The 21,019-nt window shown below is 42.9% G+C and overlaps 1 protein-coding gene across 9 annotated transcripts in view; it reads left to right on the top strand.

The window, feature by feature from the left end:
• The window catches only part of CASK (calcium/calmodulin dependent serine protein kinase), a 357,337-nt gene that overhangs the window by 39,876 nt on the left and 296,442 nt on the right, over positions 1-21,019 (top strand). The window contains exon 1 of one of the 9 annotated variants that reach the window (XM_075912904.1): positions 8,855-8,874. The exons of the other annotated variants lie outside the window; for them this stretch is intronic. Within the exon in view, the coding sequence (XP_075769019.1) occupies positions 8,870-8,874 (5 nt within the window). The 5' untranslated portion in view covers positions 8,855-8,869. Of the gene's footprint in view, positions 1-8,854; positions 8,875-21,019 lie in introns of those variants that run through there. 9 annotated transcript variants of the gene reach the window in all.

A 21,019-nucleotide genomic window follows, 5' to 3' on the forward strand; every position in this document is an offset into this window, starting at 1 on the left:
AAGCAGCAGTGCAGTGACAGCAGCTGGTTCCTCAGTTTGGATTTACAGGTGGGAGCTGGTTGCACTGAGAGTCTGCGCTGCAGGTAACTGTGTAACTGCTGGGGTTTTTTTTTTTCAGTGGTTACACCAAGGATGGAGTTTTGCGAGAGCAAGGAGGAGGGGGGAGCAGCTGTGTGCTGCTTTTCTTTGTGTTTCCCATTGCTTCCTTATCAGGGGAAGTACTTTGATTCTGTGATTAACACTTTCACTTCCTGCCTTCACCAGCAAGAAGTGAGACAGATGCACAGAATCCAAGTACTTTCCCCTCGCTCCCTTATCAGGGGTACGGGAAGAAAAGCAAGCTGCGTCCTAGTGCACACAGCTGCTTTCTGCTCCCCCTCCTCTTCTCCCCAGCTCTCTCAAAACTCTGACCTTGGATTACACATTTACCCAATTACCTGCTTTTTAAAATCCCTACTGTCAGCTACAATAGGGTTTCTGTAAATATGCATGCTATTATATTTTTATTTTGTATTATCTGGACTGTTTAAATGACTTGACATTTTTATTTATTAGTCTGGGTTGCACACTGCAAATAGAAAAGATGAGGTTAGCAAAGCCAGTGTCTGTCACAGAAAAAGACAGAGGAAAGAAGCATTTATTATTATTATTTATTATTATTACTACTGTTACTTTTAATATCGACCAGCCTCTGAACCATAAACTGCTGTATGTGATTTGGGGAAAAGGAAGTTAGGAGAGTCAAATTGATAGAGATGTCAGAGTTGCACTTGTCATGACTATCTAGGAAAGAGAGAGAGAACGTATGTGTGTGTGAAGTTCAGTGAATGTTTGCAAAAGAATGTTCTGCTGACCACAATCCAGTTTAAAAGGAAACTGGTGACGCACACTACAGGTTGAATCTCCCAAATCCGGGACTCTGGTCTGGCAACTTCCATGGTCCGGCAAGGCCATGGATGTTGCTGGACTAAAAAGCCCCAGGAGAGCAGGGTGTGCGGAGTCCTAGCTGGACCAGCAGCAGCTAGGCACAGGAACCCTAGTGTCAGTCAGCCAGATAGCAGAGGCTTCCAGATGTTCTGGCTGGGGAAACCCATGCATCAGTGGGGTCATGTGGCTGGAGTGGCCCCGGCTGAGGAACCCTGAGAACTCCACAGTGGCAGCGGGGCCACACAGTGGTCTGGGAGCCCCAGCTAGGAAAATCTGGCTGTGGGGCCAGGTGGCAGGGTGGGCAATCTTAACCTTGAGAGCCCCAGGTACTGGAGCTGGCAGCGGAGCAACCAGCAGCGGAGCATTAACTTCCTCTGGTTAGGCAAACTCCCTGGTCCAGGACAGCTTAGATCCTCAGGGTGCCAGACCAGGGAGGTCTGACCCATATAGAATTTTTCTGAAGGGTAAAAATCTGTTTTTAGTCTATTTCCACACTAAACAAGAGGTCCAACCAGACTTATAGGCTTGTGTGCTCAGTAGATATAGATTTACTCCTGGGGGGAATTCTGTGTGCTTGCAGAAAATGCACCCCTCCCTGCTGACTGACTTCCTGTGTTTTCCTGCAAAAAGTGGCAAGGAAGACGGAGGGTGGGGGATAGGGTTTGGGGCAAACCAAGGGTGCAGTTTTTTGAGGCGATTGCTCAAACAGAGGTGAGGCATGGGGTGGCACATATGGTTACTTGCCACTTCCCCTTTCCCTCCCCCCCCCCCCCATTTCTGCAAGTGCAGAGTTTCCCAGGTGAAGGAAGAGGCTTCTCAGCACTGTTATGTGTCTGTAGTTGAACACAATCTCCAGGGTCCTAGTGCCAGTTGTGCTCTGCTTCTGTGCAATAGGGAGTATTTGTGGAGAGGCTGAATGGGGGGAGGGGGACAGGACAGAGAAAATAAGGGAAACGGAGGCTAGAAGGTGGAGGAAAGAGGCCTTGGGAAGCAATGGGGGTGGAATAGGGCATTGGGAGGGGACTCTGGGAATTTGGGTGGGGGAGAGATGGAAAAAGAAAGGGAAGACTGAGAGTCAGATACTTACCATATAGTGTCCCTTCAGCAGCAGCTGGGTCTCCCCCATTAAGCAGGCCTATTGAACATTTATCCTGAGAAGCCCTACCATCCTTTACCTGGATTACTCTGAGCCAGCCAGATCCCACTGATGCCTAACCAGCTGTAGCTGGACCCTCTTTCAATCAAGCACCCAGATCCCCTCACTCAGATCCCCTGCACTGAACCCCGTCTTCAACTAGATCCCTTTCAGAATCCCATTGCCCTTGCATCAGGGTCCTCCCAATGAGCCCCTGTTCGTCCAGATCTCCCACTGAGTCACTTAGCCGGTGGCGGAGTGGGGCTTAATGTGGGGTGAGAGGTTTCTGTGTGGAAACCTCCAGATTTCTCCACACAGAAACCTCTCACCCCACATTAAGTCCCACTCTGCTACCGGCTAAGTAACTAAACAGGATTTTACATCCCTCGTGTGGGGCTGCATGCGGTGAGGGATGGGTGGGTGGGGGCACAGAGAAATATGGACTGGGAGTGCAGGGTTACATGAAGATGGGAGATGGAGCTAGCTGAGAGGATTGCAAGGGACACATGAGAATGGGGGAGGTGTGTTTGAGTCGGGTGGATGGACATGGGATGGGGATGCAAGGACATAATGGGATTGGAGTGACTCATGGGAATGGGGCACATGTCTGTGGAATAGGAGAGGCTATGGATAAGCTGGGGGGGACTTCTCTGAGAGTCCTTTTCTACACACCCCAAAAAATCTTGTTCTGTACTTTTCCCACCTGTACCCAACAACCTTCCAAGTTCACACCCAGACTTTCTCAGCAGTTACTTCAGTCTCACTGTGCTCCTCTGTAACTCCTACTCCCCCAAGCCTGCACATTATTTCCTGAAACTTTCAGAAGAAAAGTTCTGCATTGAAGTTTAAATTATTACCCAAAGTTCTGTATTAATATGACTAAAAAGGAATCTATCTGTAAAAAACATTCTTGAATATATTGTTATATGTATTATTACAGACATACAGTAAACTTCCGATAATCCGGCATCTTTGGGACCCAGGGGGTGCCAGATTATCAGATATGCCGGATTATCGGAAGGGGAGGCTATGATGTGTCTGGGGTGGAGGGGGGGTGCCACCCTCATAGCCCCCCCCCCCCCTTCCTATAGTCCGGCTCTGTCCCAGGCGTCCCTGATTCAGCTGCTGCTGAAACTGACCAGCAGCGGCTGAATCGGAGACGCCTGGGGCAGAGCAGCTGGAGTTCTGCCGGGTTGGTCCGGTAGCGCCGACCCTTGGCGTGGCTGGACCAACCCAGCAGCACCCCAGCTGCTCTTGGGGACTCCTGGGGCAGAGCAGCTGGGGTGCTGCTGGATTGGTACTGCAGCGCCGCTCCTTGGCGCTTCTGAACCAACCCAGCAGCCCCCCAGATGCTCTGCCCCAGGAGTCCAGGCTTCCTGGAATCAGCCGCTGGTCAGTTTCAGCAGCGGCTGACTTGGGGACGCCTGGGGCAGAGCAGCTGGGAAGCTGCCGGGTTGGTCCAGTAGTGCCGAGGAGAGGCGCTGCGGGACCAACCCAGCAGCACCCCAGCTGCTCTGCCCCAGGAGTCTCCAAGAGCAGCTGGGGTGCTGCCGGGTTGGTCCAGCCGCGCCAAGGGTCGGCGCTGCTGGACCAACCCGGCAGCACTCCAGCTGCTCTGCCCAGTCGTCTCTGATTCAGCCGCTGCTGGTCAGTTTCAACAGCGGCTGAATCTGGACGCCTGGGACAGAGCAGCTGGGGTGCTGCCGGGTTGGTCCCCGCAGCGCCGCACCTCGGCGCTGTAGGGACCAACCTGGCAGCACCCTGCCTGCTCTACCCCAGGTGTCCCCAAGTCAGCTGCTGCTGAAACTGATCAGGGGCTGATTCCGGGAAGCCTGGGGCAGAGCAGCTCTGCCTCGGGCTTCCTGGAGTCAGCCGCTGGTCAGTTTCAGCAGTGGCTGAATCAGGGACACCTGGGGTGCTGCCCGGTTGGTCCTGCATCCCCAAGGGACAGCGCTAGGGGACCTACCTGGCAGCGCCCCAGCTGCTCTGCCTCCGGCTTCCCCGATTCAGCCACTGGTCAGTTTTAGCAGCGGCTGAATAGGGAAAGCTGGGGGCAGAGCTGCTCCAATGGTCCGGCTGCCCGGAGCACTTCCGGGTTCCTGATGGTGCCGGACCATCAGGAGTGCCGGACTGTTAGATGATGGACCATCGGAGTTTTACTGTACTTGCTTACAGGTATTTTGAAATAAATTACCAAAATAGGTGACACTGGTGTCATTATATCATGTAATTTTGACACACAAAATATACAGAATGTTAAAATATTGTGTGCAGAATTTTCCTCAGTGGTAAAGTTTACCATCTTTTCTTGGAATTGTGGCACATTTAAACACCTAGCAGTTATATGTAAGTATAGACCTATCTAGTGGTTGTACATGCCACTTTTCCCCCTCTGTCTTGAAAATGGATGTGAAAATGAATGTAATTTCAGGTATTATTTTGTGTTGGCAAAGGTGAGCATTCTTGGGCTGTTCACTTCTCGATTTCGCCTACAAGTTGCTTCTGGGAAACTTCATTTGCTGGGTAACTTTAGATGAAAAAAACAATCATATGATTGAAATTCCTGTCTAATTCCATAAGCCCCTGGGACACTTAACGTCCACTTCTTTTCTGAATGCAAGCTTTTCTTGTAAATTAACTACAGGCAGTCCCCGGGTTACATGGATCCGACTTACATCGGATCCCTACTTACAAACGGGGTGAGGCAACCCTGCACTAGCTGCTTTCCCCCAGCAGACCAGGGAGACGCAAAGCTAGCGCCCCCCACAGCAGACCAGGGAGATGCAGAGCGGCTTTTCTCAGCAGACACCTCAGATTGAGAATAAAGGACTGAGGGAAGTGAGGTGTGGGAGAATAAGACTGAGCTCTGGAGAAATGTTTGGCTAGAGTTTCCCCTACAATATGTACCAGTTCCGACTTACATACAAATTCAATTTAAGAACAAACCTACAGTCCCTAACTTGTACGTAACCCGGGGACTGCCTGTATTTAACTTTTTTAATCTCTATGAAGTTTCTGTGGGCTTCTAGGACTCAAATAGTTGCAAGTTTGTGCATACATTTTAAAAATAAGTGAGTCTATACTTTTTTCTGCCTGAGAACATTATTAAGACTGTCCTTTAAACTGAGACAGCTCTCTTCCCTAGCTTGCCGGCATTCTGCAGAATTGTTTATCTCCCATTGTTTCCCTCCTTGCCCCCTGAGCTAAGCCTATTCTTCCTATTGCTCCTTTGCCATCTCCTTTTTCCACTCTTGCTTTCATGCTTATTTTCCTGTTGCTTCCTTTGTTTAGAATGGCACTTCACTTCTGTGCACCAAGAATATTCCCTATCTTTTTCCACAACCTATATGTGAACTTGCTTCTTTTGATCATCCTTTGGACCAAAATTTAGTTTATTAAAGTCTTAATTTCAGAAGCTTTTAACTCTTGAATTTGTAATAGTGTGTATGTATGTAATGGCTTTTATTTTAAGATCATTATGGTTTGTTGTGATTGAGTGGTTTATGTTTAAGGCACGTTAATGTTTTCAATTAATACTACTTAGTTATTTTCTTTTAAAGTAACCTGAGGCCTTTAACAGCTGGATTGCCAACAAACTAATAGTATGTTAGAGGCATTTCAAAAAGTTCTAATGATGATCTGAAGATAAGTTATTTTTAAGTTATTAAAGGTTTAATAAACAAATCCCCAAATAACCATTAAATAGGCTAATACGACTTATCTAGACCTTGCCACGTTTTCTGCTATAAATATATCTAAAGCTAGTCCTTGGCACAGGATGCTTTAAAAGGCTTTTGAATGGTTTTATAACTAGAGCTGAGAGTGGCTGGGAGAACAGCAGTTGGTGAGTAAACACGCTTTTTATAAATTGAGATTTTAAATAGTGAATAAAAATAAAATCATGTTGGAGGGAGGAGGTGAGATGATACATCAGTCTTAGGACATGATTCTAAACTTTAGATCTATTTCTTCAAAAGAAAAATACATACTAAAGCTGCTTCACTCTCCTTCCTGATGTTTTAGCTAGGTATATCAATCATCAACTGTCCCAAGAAGATGTGTGTTTTGTATACCAACATTAACACATTTCTGCATGATTAAAATTTATTGTAATTTTCTTGAAAACACAAATATATAGGGAGTAGGTGGGGAAAGCAACATAAAGATTAGTCACTGAGGCAGAGCAAACAAAACATTAACCCTCTTCAAGTCTGCATTATTAAATAATTGATTTGTGGATGCAAATTTTAATAATTGTGACCCTAGGTTGCCTTATTGAGGTCACAAATCAAGTAGTTAAAGGTACATGTTCTCATATTGTTGCAAAATAGGAAGCCAGGCATCAGCCTGTCTGAAAATTAACTTCTAAATATCTAAACAGAGAAAATTAATATATTCACTAAAGAATGGAATGTATTTTCCAAAAAGTCAGAATTTAAAATTCTTACTATTTCAGAGGAACCTGTGCTGCACATAGTGGTCCCTTTTGAATCTCTAAATGATCTTGTAGACATCTCATAAATGACTGGTTTTGTTTAAAAGACCAGTGGAATTCTTAGCTTTAGATGGATTTATTCTATATTAAATTAAGGGAATCTTTGTGTGGAAAGAGGTTGAATCCCAGCAGAACTGTTCTACTGCTATGCTTTGAACGTAGAAGGCACAGTATATATTAAATGGCAATCTTTTATACAGTATATTTAGGCTCAGCTATGCTGTGTAATGTATTTGTTTTGTGTGCTCTGTCTTACAGAGCAAAGTGGTTTGTTCCCTGCTTCATCCACTATGCCATGGAAAGAGCTATATAAAGACAAAGTAACTTTTGGGGAAATTGATCTTTTTATCGCTCAAGTTGATTTAATTAACAAATGCTAAAACTTACCAGGTCACATCTGTCAAGGTGAAACTAGTTTTCAATACTACTGTCTAAAAGTTGTTTTTTCTGTAGTTGTTCCTGATAGTTTTCACTGAAATTTAGTCATAGCAACTGTCTTAGGATTTTAGAAACTCCATCAGGTAAAGCAACTTTTCTACTTCAGTATTTTAAATACCTTTAAATCACTCCACATAAATTACTTGTTCTTGTTTTTAAAATAAAGAATACTAGATTTCAGTAGGAAAAGAGAAGCAGTCAGTTTTTAACCATGTTACTGTTTGATGGTTTGTATGGTACCAGTGACTGTCAGTTCATTCCTGTTATCTATATGTAGCGAGCATAGGAAGTGTGAGACTCTGTATTGAACCTGTTTTGGTTAGATGTGAATGCAGATGGTTACAGCTCCCAGTTCTCAGCCTGCACTACAAGCTATTATAAAAGTTAATCATCTCCCAGGCAATACAATTTGTACAGTTTGAAACAAAGCATCTTCTGTACAATCAGTTCTAATTTTAAAAAATATAGGTTTATAGACATTACAATGTATTTAATAATTTTGCAAATGCAATATTTTCTTAATTTATTTTTATTTCAAATTGAGACCATATTTTGTTAATGGGACATTTACTAATTTAATATATTTTAATTTATTTGAAATTCTGACTTGTGAGTTGCAAGTCCTTTAGGCTCATACCTAATTTGGAGTGAATGTAAACAGAATCTGTAGTTTTGTAATACATACTTGACAAGTACAAATGTAATTCATAGGCTACGTCTAGACTACAAGCCTCTTTTGAAAGAGGCTTTTTCAAAAGAGAGCGTCAAGACTGCAGCCACTTCTTTCGAAAAAATGAGCCACTTTTTCGAAAGAGAGGACCCAGGCAGTCTGAATGCTCTTTCGAAAAAGCCCTGTTTGCATTCAAGAACACCTTGTTTCGAAAGAGGACTTTCGAAAAAAGGCATTATTCCTCGTAAAATATTTAATTTTGAAAGAACGCAGCAGCAGTCTCAATTCAGGGGAAGTTTTTTCGAAAAAAGGCCACTTTTTTCGAAAAAACCCTGTAGTCTAGACACACCTATAGAGTGCACCATTGTGTCCCTTGCAGAATATGCTGTTGAAATTACATGTACATTCAATATACCTTTTTGAATTTACCTCCAGAGTACTACGGAAGATTAAATTCACTGTTGATATAAGTGGGTGCAGTCTTTTTGTCAGTGGCCTTGCACCTGCTTATGCTGGCCATAAGTTCAACCGTTTGTATTTGACTCATGTTGGGTACACTTTAGTATCTGAGCATCATTTATAATACAAGTATATGCCATTGTCACTTATTGTATTGAATATTAAAATATAGTAGACTGCAATGTGATTAACTACTTATTAAATGGGGTGAATGCATATTAAGTCACTTATCATATAGTAAAATATATGTTTTTACTGACCTATCCCAAGAATAGTGTAGGAGAAATCTATTAAGGATTTCTGGTGATCAGTTTTAAGAGGTCTTGATTTTTTCCCCCCTCATTACAGTAATTTGAGGGAAAGATAGCACGTATTGTTGTTAAAACGCCAGATAGCAATACTAATAGAAGTAAAGAGGTATTACAGTTATTTAGTTACTTTTTTAAAATTATAGTAATCAAAACCAAACCAGTAGCTTTGTTAGCTTTTCAGACAGTAGCTTGCTATCTTCATCATGAATATCAGCATTTTATAGTATAGAGTTTACAGTAACTTTAGCAGTTTCATTTCTTTTGTTTTAAGGATCTCTAAAGGCAGTGTTGTGGCCTGGACAGATGCTCCTAATGGTTGACCAGAACATTTTCACTTAAGTGGAAACTGAAATGAAATCTTTTACCATCCAGTCTGCAGTGAACAGTAATTCTTTAATACAAAACAACTATACTACTGTTTGATTACAAGCACAATGGTGTAAGTTAAAGACACAGAGACAACTTTAATACTCACTTTTTTCTTATCTTTGTAACAGTAATTTTAAATTAAAATTTTGTATTCCTTATGGCTCTGCCAATCCAATTTAAAAAAGTAAATATCTGAGTTATTAAACTAAAATGGATACAACTACAAAGCCAAATATCTCATAATCATAGTGCACATACTATGAAAACCTACCAAAATAAATCTTCTTACATGCTGTATTTATTTTTGTGATGTGGTTGTAATCTTAGACTATAAATGCTTTTTAGTATCCCACTCGTAATTATTCAAATACTAATCTAAAATGCTCATACCACAAAATAAAACTGAAATGCTTTTTATTGGCATGCATCCTTGTCATATGGAATTGTACATGATTCCTTGTAACATTACTTTGAGCTAAATATTTGTTAAACAGATTTTCACCTGCAAACTATGCTGAAACATTGCTCTGAATGTCTATAATCCAAGAATGGACCAAACTGTATCTAGTCCTGCAATAGTTTTAGATGATTAGATAATATAGATGGACATGTTCCTTATGGTCATCATGCCCACAAGATTGGTATGTTTAAGTGGCATCTAAAGATCAACTAGTTAACTAAATCGCAAAATCTGAGGTGTTATTTTGTCATGGCTGTAAAGGACCTTTTGTTCTTCTGTGTTGAATAGCCAAGGTCTAAATTTGATCTCTGGTTTGATTCATCTCTTGGGACTGAGCAAAGTGTTCCCAGCATATCAGTGCCACTGACATAGAGGTTCTTGGTAAACCCAAGGAAAGGATATGTTTACCCTGTTTGTTTGCTATTTTGTCTCTGTTATCACGTAGACTACCTCAGATCTGATCAGTTGTACCTGGGAATGTCTGTTGGTAGTGAGAAATCTTTGTGAAGGCAGATGCTTGATTCTGTTTTCCAAGACACAACTATTGGGATTTCCCACTCTGTTCACTATTTGGAATAGTTCTGTTCATCTGTAGATACTGTTCTAGTGGGGAAAAAATAACTTCTGTCACAGCATAGAAATTTGAATCCTACGCAGTTTACAGCCTGTCTTCAATCAGTTCCAGCCTCTTGCCATATTGTATTGTCTCAAGCTATCTCTATACCCGGGGTGAAGCGCACAAAATCTATTAGCCAGGATCTCCTTAGGCTCTGGTGTGCGGGGTGAATGTGGAGAGTGTCTTTCTCCTTCTCAGTTAGGGGCCCACGTCAGTTAGGGTTTGGGGTTTTTTGCTTCTCACTTGTGATTTTTCTGAGAGTTGGTGACCCTGGATTTAAAAAAAGTTCCCCATCCCTGCTCTTTAATATGATAGTTATAAGGATTATGGGGATGGGGCATGTAGGCCCTGATGTATGATGGTGGTAAACAACAACAAAAAATGGTGGTGGTAGTAGTAGTCTACAACAGGGGTGGGCAATAATTTTTGGTAGGGGAGGGCACTCCAAGATTTTGGAAAGTGGTCAGGGGCCATGCTTTTCTGTGGAGGAGGTATGGGGTCTAGGATGGAGGTTGGGTTCAGAAGTGTGCATGGGGTAAGGGACTGCGGTGCAGGTGTGGGGTCTGAGATGGAGTTTTGGAGAAGGAGGGGGTTGTTTGGGGTGTAAGGTCTGGGAGGGGGGTTATAGGTTTAGGAGAAGATTCTGGCCTAGGGGAAGGGTGTAGGAGGGGCAGGGGTGCCAGAGGTAGGCTTTGGCTGGGAGGCGCTTACCTAATCCCTGCCTGCTGCAGCCCCAGATCACTTAGATTTGTAGGCTGTACCCTCCATGTGGCGCTCAGCTCCGGGGAGGGGGGAGGCTTTTGCTGCCCCCCCTATTCCCCAGGCCAATCTATCCGTTCCCGTTGGCTGGTTGATTCCGGCCAATAGGCGCTGAGGATGGAGGGTAGTGCAGTCCCCTTCCCTGAAGAGTAGAGAGTCACATGGAGCAATCGTGCATTTAAAACAGTGGTTGGTGCATGCCACCCGGCAGGGTGGTCTGTGGGCTGGATCCTGTCTGCGAGAGGTATCTTGCTCACCCCTGTTCTATGAGCATTGAAGGCACTGGGCCAGACTATGGACAGCATTTTCTGTGTACGTTCCAGAATTCAGAGACTGTTAGCAGCCGGTAGTGGTCTGTTTAAACAGGACCACAACGCCAGTGTCAGTGAGGATAGGTTCTTTACATCTGTGTGGTGTATATGATGTTTTTGAAGTATAGATCTAACAATGACAGATGAGATCACCATACTCTATAATTTAGTCCTACACTAGTGATCACATCTAATGTGTATTCACTTAATTGAAATGGAGCACAAATCGGTTGGGCAGTCTTGAGACCATAAAATCCAAAGTCAAAGGACAAATCTGCATAAATATTAAATGGCACTGTGGATACCATGTTATGAACTGTATCATAGACTGGGGATTCATAGGTGCAAAGTTGCAGTGCCACCCAATCAGATTTGGCCTGTTATGACATAATTGTAGTCAGACCAAGCATGAATGGTACTATGTCCCTGTGAGCCATAGTTTAATGTCACTCACATTTGAAGGGCCTGGCATATAGGGGCTCATGGACCAGGAGGTCTGGGTAGCGGAGATTATGGTTCTGGGTCCAAAAAGGGAAAGAGAAGGATCAGGGGAAGGTGGGAGGAGGACAAATCTATGGCATCCGCCCACACACATACTTGAAATAGTGCTTTGTACTTCCTGAACTACAAATTTGTGCAAACTGTATTGAAAGTGTTTTAGTTAGGTCATGGAGTCAGTTATAGTTCATAACTTTTTATCAAGATAATTTTCATATTATGAGTTTTGGAGTTGCATTAAATTCTGATTTTGCATTACAGATGTCTGTGTTAGAGAAGTGATTAATGCTGGAAATGAATATTTTATTGAAATTTACCTCTTTAGTTTGTGGTTTTTGTTCTTTTTCACTTAAAACATATTTCACCACATTAATTAAAATACTTTAAAATAGAATTCAAACACAATATGTTTCTTACTCCAGTTAATAATTGATGTTTTCTGTGGAAAATTTCTCTTAATGTGATTCACATTAGTTTTATGAACGATACTTAAAAGTTACCCTATTAATAACTGAAGAAGCTGCTTAAGATATCATAAACTGCTCTAGAATTGCATGATCAGTACATGGTTTGTTCAGTTTCAGAACTGCTGGCTTTGCAGTTAATGTTGCACAAAATTTAATGTTGCTCATGCAGATGATTTATTGACTTGGTTCTCTCCTATTTTAGGAATTGTAAGCAGTAGTACACTGCTGCATTTGACTTGGTTTCACTGATATTGTTTGAAACTGGGGAAAAGTGTGCACTGCCTTTGCTCTCTTTCCCAGTTTGTTGCACTGCTATTTGAAAACATTAAAAGTTCTGTAACTTCTTTTCTTTATCTCTTAGCTATTTAAATCATTGAACCATAGTACAGTAAACTTCCGATAATCCTGCACCTTTAGGACCCAGGGAGTGCCGGATTATCAGATATGCCCGACTATCGGAAGGGGGGGCTATGAGGGGTCTGGGGTGGAGTGAGGGGGGATGCGCCCCTTGGCACTGCGGGACCAACCCAGCAGCACCCCAGCTGCTCTGCCCCAGGCGTCCCCAAGTCAACCACTGCTGAAACTGACCAGCGGCTGACTCGTGGAAGCCGGGGACAGAGCAGCTCCAATTGTCCGGCTGCCCAGAGCACTTCCAGGTTCCAGATGGTGCCGGACCATCAGTAGTGCCGGACCATTGGATGCCGGACCACTGGAGTTTTACTGTAAACAACTTCTTGCAGTGCCTGCTGAGGATTAGAAAAAAAAAGGCAGATAGTTCTGTAAAATGAATGGTGATGTCTGGAACTTCCACTTAAAGTGAAATTTCATTTGTGGAATTAAATTTCCATGTTGCATTGTTTAAGTGAAGTCCCCTAACAATTGACTTGACAATTCACTGTAGAAATGTCATTCCACTACTGCTGTATTTCATACCAAAAATGCATCACTATTGACTTTGAGAGCAGAGCTGTTGCTGCCAAGTTTTTAAATGTTGTCACATGCAGTTCTCTTAAGGTTTGCTCAAGGGGATCTCCACAGATGGCTTGTCAGGTTCTAGCCACCTGCTTCACAGGCATTTACTACTTTAAGTCTAGAATGAGAGTATGAGCATAGCAGTGACCTTATTTTGTCAGTTTTTTAATGCCAATAGTAGGCTGAATACAAACGATGCTCATGTAACAATTCAATTACCTTTCAACTTCACTGTAAAAGAAGAAAATCTAATAAGTTTAGATTTAGGGTCAAATAGTATCAATTTCAATAAGTTTATTAGCAGAGTCCCTGTAGTATAAATTAGAGAATTACTCTATTGCAATTTGCTAGGCCGTAGTCTCCTGTGGAGTCAAAATGCTTAATAACATTGTGTATTTAGATATATAGGCTAACTTATATAGGCATGTTTATAAACTAAGTTAATACTTTAATTTATAAAGTTAATTATAAATTAAAATGTATTTGTGACATGCCTTATGAATGATAAGCACTTGAAAGCCTACATTCTAGTACTTATTCTCAAATCTTCTAACCTATCTCCTTTTAGTGTTTATATCTTTGAAGCGCTATTGGGGCACTGCACAGACCTGTTTTTGTATGTGTGCCCAACAAAATATTTTGACTGCGTGTTGTAATTTTTTCTGTCTTGTAAAAGTACCATATAGTCACTTTTTTTGTTTTAGTTAAACCTTTTATATTTGACCATAATTCATATAATTTTTAAAAATACTATAGAATTTATGAGGTTGAAGGATGGTTCTGCTCTTTGTGCTGTTTGTGGATTATCAAAGTGTTTGCTCTTTCTAAGGCAAGGATATGTATTGGCATCTGTAACTGATTATAAATATCAGTTAATTGAACAGTGGATTTACCTCATGGATTCTTATCGGTTACTCGACTATTCTGTAGTCCCTAAGGGCAGACCCAGCAGCCAGCATGCTCCAGCCCCACTCTTGAGGAGCCCACTGCCACTCCACACTGCTGCCTCAGATACAAAAGCAGCAGTGTGGAGTGCCAGGCGATAGTTGGTCCACGAGGGGAGCCAGTTTAAAAATCGGCTCCCCTTGTGGACTGGCTGCCTGTTGCCCCACATTGTTGCGTCTGATACAGAGGCAGCAGTGCGGCGTGGCAGTAGCCCCTGTCCTGGGGGGTGAGTCTGAGCTCCCAGACCCAGCGCGAGCTGGAACCGAGATGGGCTGCCTTCCCTCCTGGCTCCTAATATGCTTTAAATGCAGAGCTGTAGCAGAGGTAGATCCTAGACCTGGTGCAAGCCGGGACTGAGGTAGGCTGCTGGTCAGCCTGCTAAAAAATTTACTGGCCAGGGTAAGGGGGAAATGCATGCATCTATAGCATTAACTGATAAGCTTTTGCTTATTGGTTAATTGACGATACTATTACATCTCTAATCTGTAGTTTGATGCTTTAATGCACTTCACTTTTGTTTTGCCTTTTTTGATAACTTGACTAGTCATGTACTATGTTGATTTTAAATTGGTTTCTATCTACTATATATTTGAGTTTGCCTGAGTGTGTGTGTAAAACTTAAACAACTAATAGCCTTGCAGCATCTTAGACTAACATAATGCGTAGATGGTATCATGAGCTTTCGTGGGCACAACCCGCTTCTTCAGATCCACATGAGAGATCCACGTCCTTGACACTACAGTACAATTACATGACAGACACATTTGAACCACCTTATATTGGAAACCTAACAACTGTTACACTTAACCTTCATGTCTCTAGCTTCCATCCAAGACATTTTTCTCAATCTATTGTTTATAGCCAATCCCTAAGATAAAACCGGATTTGTTCCAATCCCACACCGAGACAAACACCTAAGGATCTATATAGAACATTCTTATCTACCTGGAGAAGTGAAAAAACAGCTCAACAGAGCCAGACGAGTACCCAGACATTAGCTACTTCAAGGTAGGCCCAGAAAAGAAAACAGGACACCCATCACTTGTCATCACCTACAGCCCACAACTTAAACCCCTCCAATGCATTATCAACAATCTATCACCTATTCTGTTCCAGCAAGACCACACATGCTCCTGAACCAGAGAGCCCTAATGGCAGAAGGGCAAGCAGCCTGCCTGGGGCAGTGGGGCCGAACCCCAACAACCTGTGGCAGCATGGGGCTGGAGGAAGAAGCTTGGCCACCTGCAGTAGCACAGAACTGGGCAAACTAGGCGCCCATGGTAACGTGAGGACAGAAAATCCTAGTAGCATAGAGTCAGGAGCTAGAGAATCCCAGTCACCTGCAGCAGCACAGGGCTGGAGGAAGAAGAAGTTTGGTCGCATGTAACAGCGCGGGGCTGGAGAAATCTAGCTGCTCATGGCATCGCGGGGCCAGGGAACCACTCCAGCGCAGCGTTGAGGGCTGGAGAACCTCAGACACCCATGGCAGCCCAGAAGGCTGATGGCATCAGGGCAGACAGACTGGCGGGGGAGAAGATATAGGGGGACAGAGGCAGGAGGCCAGCTGGCTTGTGGCTGGTGACACCTTCCCTGGTCCGGATCTGGTCCTGACGTTTCTGGACCAGGGACGTATAACCTGTACTATTTATTTGAGAGAGTTTGTGTGTCTGTCCACTAGCCGGGGTACATGGACTCTTCCTCTGGTTGTGCCCACTGCAATGCCATGGAAAGGTGCTTCTCACCTGGCTCCTAGCTGCAGTGGTGAGAGAGGGTTAGGGTTGTTCTCTCTCCATGAGGCAGCCTGCATACTGAACTCCTCATCCCCAGCCCCACCCCAGAACAATAATTTAAATGCAGAAAAAAATTATTTGAGTTAAGGACCTGAGCAACATTGGGTAAATCTTCTAGTTACAATACAGATTAAAATATCTTAAATCTGAATCTAAAGAAATGCTGGACTGAGTTTCCAGTAATGCTATAGATTTACTGAATGAGTTAACATGTCATTTAAAAGATCTGTGCCTTAAGTTTTCCTTTTGTAAAAGAGGAATAAACAGTATGGAGGAGTGTTTTGAAAGTACAAAATATTTATTTTTAATGAAAATATAATGGGTTGTATAAATATTAATCTTTTGTTCCAAATACAGTTCTTGTGAGGGTACCATGTTAATAAATTATTAGAAATGCCTAGGTATTGCTTATATTTGTAACTGCTTAGCTAAGGCTTATACCTGCCTTCTAATGGTTGTACTATTGTTGCTCATTAGACCAAAGAATTTTTTGAGGATGAAACTATTTTGATTTTCAAATAGAAAATCCATATTCAGAAGTGGATTGCTTGCCATAGAACTTCCATAAGTCAGTTGATCATAACTAAATTCTGAATGTCATTACATGTTGTTTTCTGGGCATCATCTTGTAAGAAGGTTAAAAATAGAATGCTAGCCTGCTATCAGTGTGTTCAACGATTGCTGGAAAGAACTACTGATTTATTTTTGTACAAATTAGAAATATACATTTTGGACTTTTCTTAATAGGAGATCTTTGTATTTATTCCATAAGCTGATTCTTACAAGTTAGTTACTGCAGGATTTCACTTGTGTATTGTATACTTACTAGCAGATGTACCCGGTATTGCTTGGATCCGTAACTAAATTAAGATTTTTTTTTTTAAATAAAAGCAAAATGTACATCCTTTATTTAAATGCTTGTTTTTTTTCAAAAATACAGTGTAAGTTTTATGAAGTTAATTCTTATTAACTATTATTACAGATTTCTTAATAAAGGAATGTTAACATTTTTCTGTTAATTTGTTTTTAGTAAAGCTAGTGAATATAGTATATACTATGTTTTAACCCCCGCCTTCCCGCCCCCCCCAGGCTATAGTCTATTTTATTTCCATTAATATTTTCTTTCTAGTTTTCAATAGGGATGTCAACGAGTAGTTGACTAGACTATTAACTGATAAACCTAGGCTTCAAAGCCACTTTTCCCCCTCCTGTCCCCAGCACCGGCTCCCTGGGAGTGGGGCCAGGAGCACACTGGCTGCTGGCCCCACCCCCAAGGACTATCAAATAGTCGTGTAACTGCAAAGATTACATGTGGTTACACAGCTGTTCAATACCCAATATCTAACATCCTTTGTTTTCAGACCTTACACATTGATTTAGCAGGGCAGGGAGCCCACTCCAATCTGGGTAGGTAAAGAGGGCACTCCAGCCCAGCAGATTGAGTCAATTTATAGGTGACGATGTAAAATGAAGAATACATTTCAATGGAGAAAGCATTCCAATGAACTATGATGATAGATCTAGTAAGCTAAACTATTTGAATTCCATCAGGATAGGAACTTGTGTATCTGACTTAAAGTTTGGCTTTTTTACAGAGAACATTTAGCAAGTTATTAGAAGTCTTTTTGTAAATTGGGGAATAACATTTAATTTCAGTTTTTTAGAAGTGATAAAACCAATTTTATTTCTCTTCCGTTGTGATTACTATGTTAATCTGTCATTCTGCATGCTAATTAATCACATATTTAACTGTCAAGAAAAATATTTTTGGTATTCGTGCTTTGGAAAAGTACTTTTTTGGGTTATAAAAGTTCACATACCAGAATTAGGCTTTATACAGAATTTGAGTAAAAGACATAATGTAGTTATGTCAAAATTAAAACTCCTCTAGCTAGTGGAGAATGTCTAAACCCTAAATATTTTTATTTTTCATACTATTATTCATTAGTCAAACACCATTACCGTTTTAAAAAAATATCAACACTTACATCGTGTTTTGCAGTCATGATACTTTTAGCACTTTTGTGATTTGAAAAGGAAGTTTTTTTAGAAGTTTGTGCTCTCATGATTTTATAATATGCTTTGCGAATTGTATGTCATAAGCAAGTGAATGAATGCTGTTGGGAACATGGTAGGCTGCTACTTTTGTGTCAGGGAAGAGATATATAATATATACAACTGCTGGATTGAGCAAAATTGTTAGCCAAATTTCAGTCTGTAGGAGTAAAATAACTTAATCACAGTTTATTGAGCTTAGATCTCTGTTACATTGCTAATTGTTGAAAATGAAATGCGAAGGTAAGAATTAGCCAGAACACTACTTATTATGACTACTTGCATTTCAAAGATCAGAGAAAGTTCACTATTCTGATATGCTGTTCTTACAGCTATGTGTGGAAAGAGTGAAGAGATACTTCCTAAGGTTTTTTTGTACATTGCTTACGTTGGTTTCTGATTTTTTACATTTTTAATCTTTTTTTAATCAGTTACTAAAAGTACATAAGGAATTGGATAATTCGCTGCTCCTAAAACTTAAGCTATCTTCTTATAAAGAAGCAATACAGGTTGAACCTCCCAAATCCAAGGCTCTCTGGTCCGGCAACGTCCATGGTCCACCATTTGGCACCCCATTTAACTTGGCGCCCTAGGCAACCGTCTAGTTTGCCTATATGGACGGGCCGCCCCTGCAATCAGGACAGAAAAGAAATCCATGGTGGGACCCGAAAGGGAGGGGGCGGGGGAGAAGGAATCCGAAACACAACTAGGACAGACTTTTGCCTCCCGCAGTCCTGAAGGTTGAATGTGAGCCTGCTCTATGACCTGGAGCCCTTGGGAGTGGAGGCTATGGAACTAGGTGAGGAGGGAAAGTTGTTCTGTGCAGAATGGAGGAGGGGAGGGTTTCTTTTTTATGCAGGGAACTGCAAACGAAGTGGCACACTATCCTCTCCTGCCGCTCTGCTGTACTCTCTTGCCGCTCTTTCCACATCTTTTTCAGGAGCATATTCCTCCACTCCATTTGCTCCTTAGGCATGTTTTCTTTTGTCCATTTTCACATGCAGGTTTGTGCAAGCTGGACATCTGTTGGGGCGGGGAGAGTACTCAGCAAGCTCCTTGTTGTTCCCACTGTAACAAAAAGTTACAAGGAGATATGTTGTGAAGCCTAAAACCTAACCTGTTAACATACAGCAAAGGTCTCTCTAAAGAAAGTGGAGATGTGTTCTGTGTAGGTATGTTAGTGTAATCGGTTAACCAATAAGCAGATGTTTATTGGTTAGTGTTACTGATTTCCCTCTCTTCTTCTTCCCCCCGCTCTGCAAGTAAATTTGGAGCTGGCAGGTAGTCTGGCTGGCTTAGTCCCGGCATGCACCAGTTTAAAAAACTTGGCTGACAGCAGGGACCTGGTGCATGCAGGGAGTCTGCTGGTTCTTAATGCAGAGCTACAGCGGAGGGCGGAGCCTGAGAGCAGGGGTAGCTGCCGGGACCTGACGCATGCTGGGACTGAGCCTGCTGGCTCCTATTGCAGAGCGGGCTGTAGTAAATTCCGTGTAATGGTCAGGACATTTAACGGTTACATAGTTATCTTATTGCATGATTTTTAACATCCCTAGTTCTGCGCAAGGCCGAAGTTATACTTTAAAGCAGCCACTGCACAGCAGTGTTCTCAAGAGAACATCTGGACTCAGATGGTTTGGAGGTGAGGCAGTCATGGTAAGGGGCCTGCCAGGGCCCAATACTGCAGGTGGGATCAGGGATGGCAGGAGCAGGGTGGTAGCTCAAGTGTCTTCCCACCTCCGTGTCAATCACGCCCTGCTTCCTGAGAGAGTGCTACTTTTCCCATCCCACGGGAGTCTACGGGCAGGGAGGAAGAGCAGGAAGGAGGGAGGAGGTGCCAGAGGCTGAATCCTTGCTAGCATCAGAGGCAGAAACTAATAGCTTCTCCTTCTCTATCTAGGTTATGTGAGATATCCGTCTTCTCTAAATCACACAGAGTGATAGGCAGCTGATGCGGACTGAATTTGGCCAGAAACCTGGGCCTTATGCTGCAATTGCACATTACTTGTGCTGCAATGATGCTAGCCACTGGCTTGATGTGAGCAGATGTCCTACCATGGAGGACAGAATAAGGCTGGCCTCTCCAGAGACCTTGTGAGAAGCATCAAAGAGTTCCTCTGAGAGCTTCATGGAGTGGTGCTCCATCTCCAGACACATTAACAATTTGTTCCAAGTCTCCCCTACTGTAGTGCGCCACCCATCACACCCAATTGCCTTAACCCACTTATAGCAAGAAAAAAAACCTGTGAGCTCATCAAGAATGTCTTCCTCGGGATCAGTGCTTAGCTGAGACATCCTGTTCATCTGGAGAGCAATAGAGGCACACGTTCAACAGGGGAGGTAGAGTTAATGCTGATGGATGAGAGTCCTGGGATCACGGACTGAGCCGATGTCTTGGGTGCCGGCTCCTCTTTCTTAATATTGCAGAGTGGCAGCCAGGGATTAGGAGGGATGCAACTAGTCAATAGTACTAACTGATAAGCTCTTGCTTATCGGTTAGTCGAGTAGTTGCTTACGTTCCTAAGCTGGACCCCTGACTTGTGCTGGGTCCAAGAGCTACACCCACTGCAGCTCTGCTGTTTAATAAGAGCCAGGCATATAGGGAGGTACTGGACTCGGCAGGAGCCAGAACTGCGGAAGCCTTACTTTATCGACTGATCTTGTAGTCAATAAAAGTTGTATTGGCTACACGATTAGTGGATTACACGCCTCTTAACGTAATTAAGTGGATTACGCGTCCCGTGAGCTCTGGGACTAGAGATCCCCAGTGACCGAGGTTGTTGGCGGCTTAGAGCAGGGCACCAGAGCCCTGCCCCAATAGAGTTTGCTGCGGCCCTGTCCCCCGGTGCTTGTGATAGCGCTGCTGACTGCAGGCTCTGGTGCGCCATGAGATCTGTTGACCCACTGGCCTTGGCCTCAAGTGCTGCTCTAAGCTACTGACAACCTGTGCCGCTGGGTCTCTAGTCCCACAATATTGGTGGTCCTTCTGGCCAATGGAAGTTGCCAAACCAGAGAGTTTGACTACAGAGGTTCAACCTGTACTACAAAGGATGGGTGTGGATTCTTCTGTTTGTGTACATATACTTGAGCCAGCATGCATGTAAATGGTAGTGAAGCTGTAATAGCATAGGTATCGCATCCATTCGTTTTAGGTGGGGTTGTATTCTGTGCAACTCAGCTGTGCCTCTCCTGCTGCTACTTTTGTTAATGTCATTTGTACTTATGCTAGCTTGATGAGTGAGAGCTTGAGTACGTGCATGTGAGCAGAGAAATTCTACAACTAGCTTATAGTGTAGGTGTAGCCTTTGAAGGTAGGAAGAGAGCTATATGTCTGACTTCTTGTGC

The sequence above is a fragment of the Pelodiscus sinensis genome, chromosome 1 (genome assembly GCF_052426305.1).
Source record: "Pelodiscus sinensis isolate ZL-2025 chromosome 1, ASM5242630v1, whole genome shotgun sequence".
Taxonomy (NCBI): Eukaryota; Metazoa; Chordata; order Testudines; family Trionychidae; genus Pelodiscus; species Pelodiscus sinensis.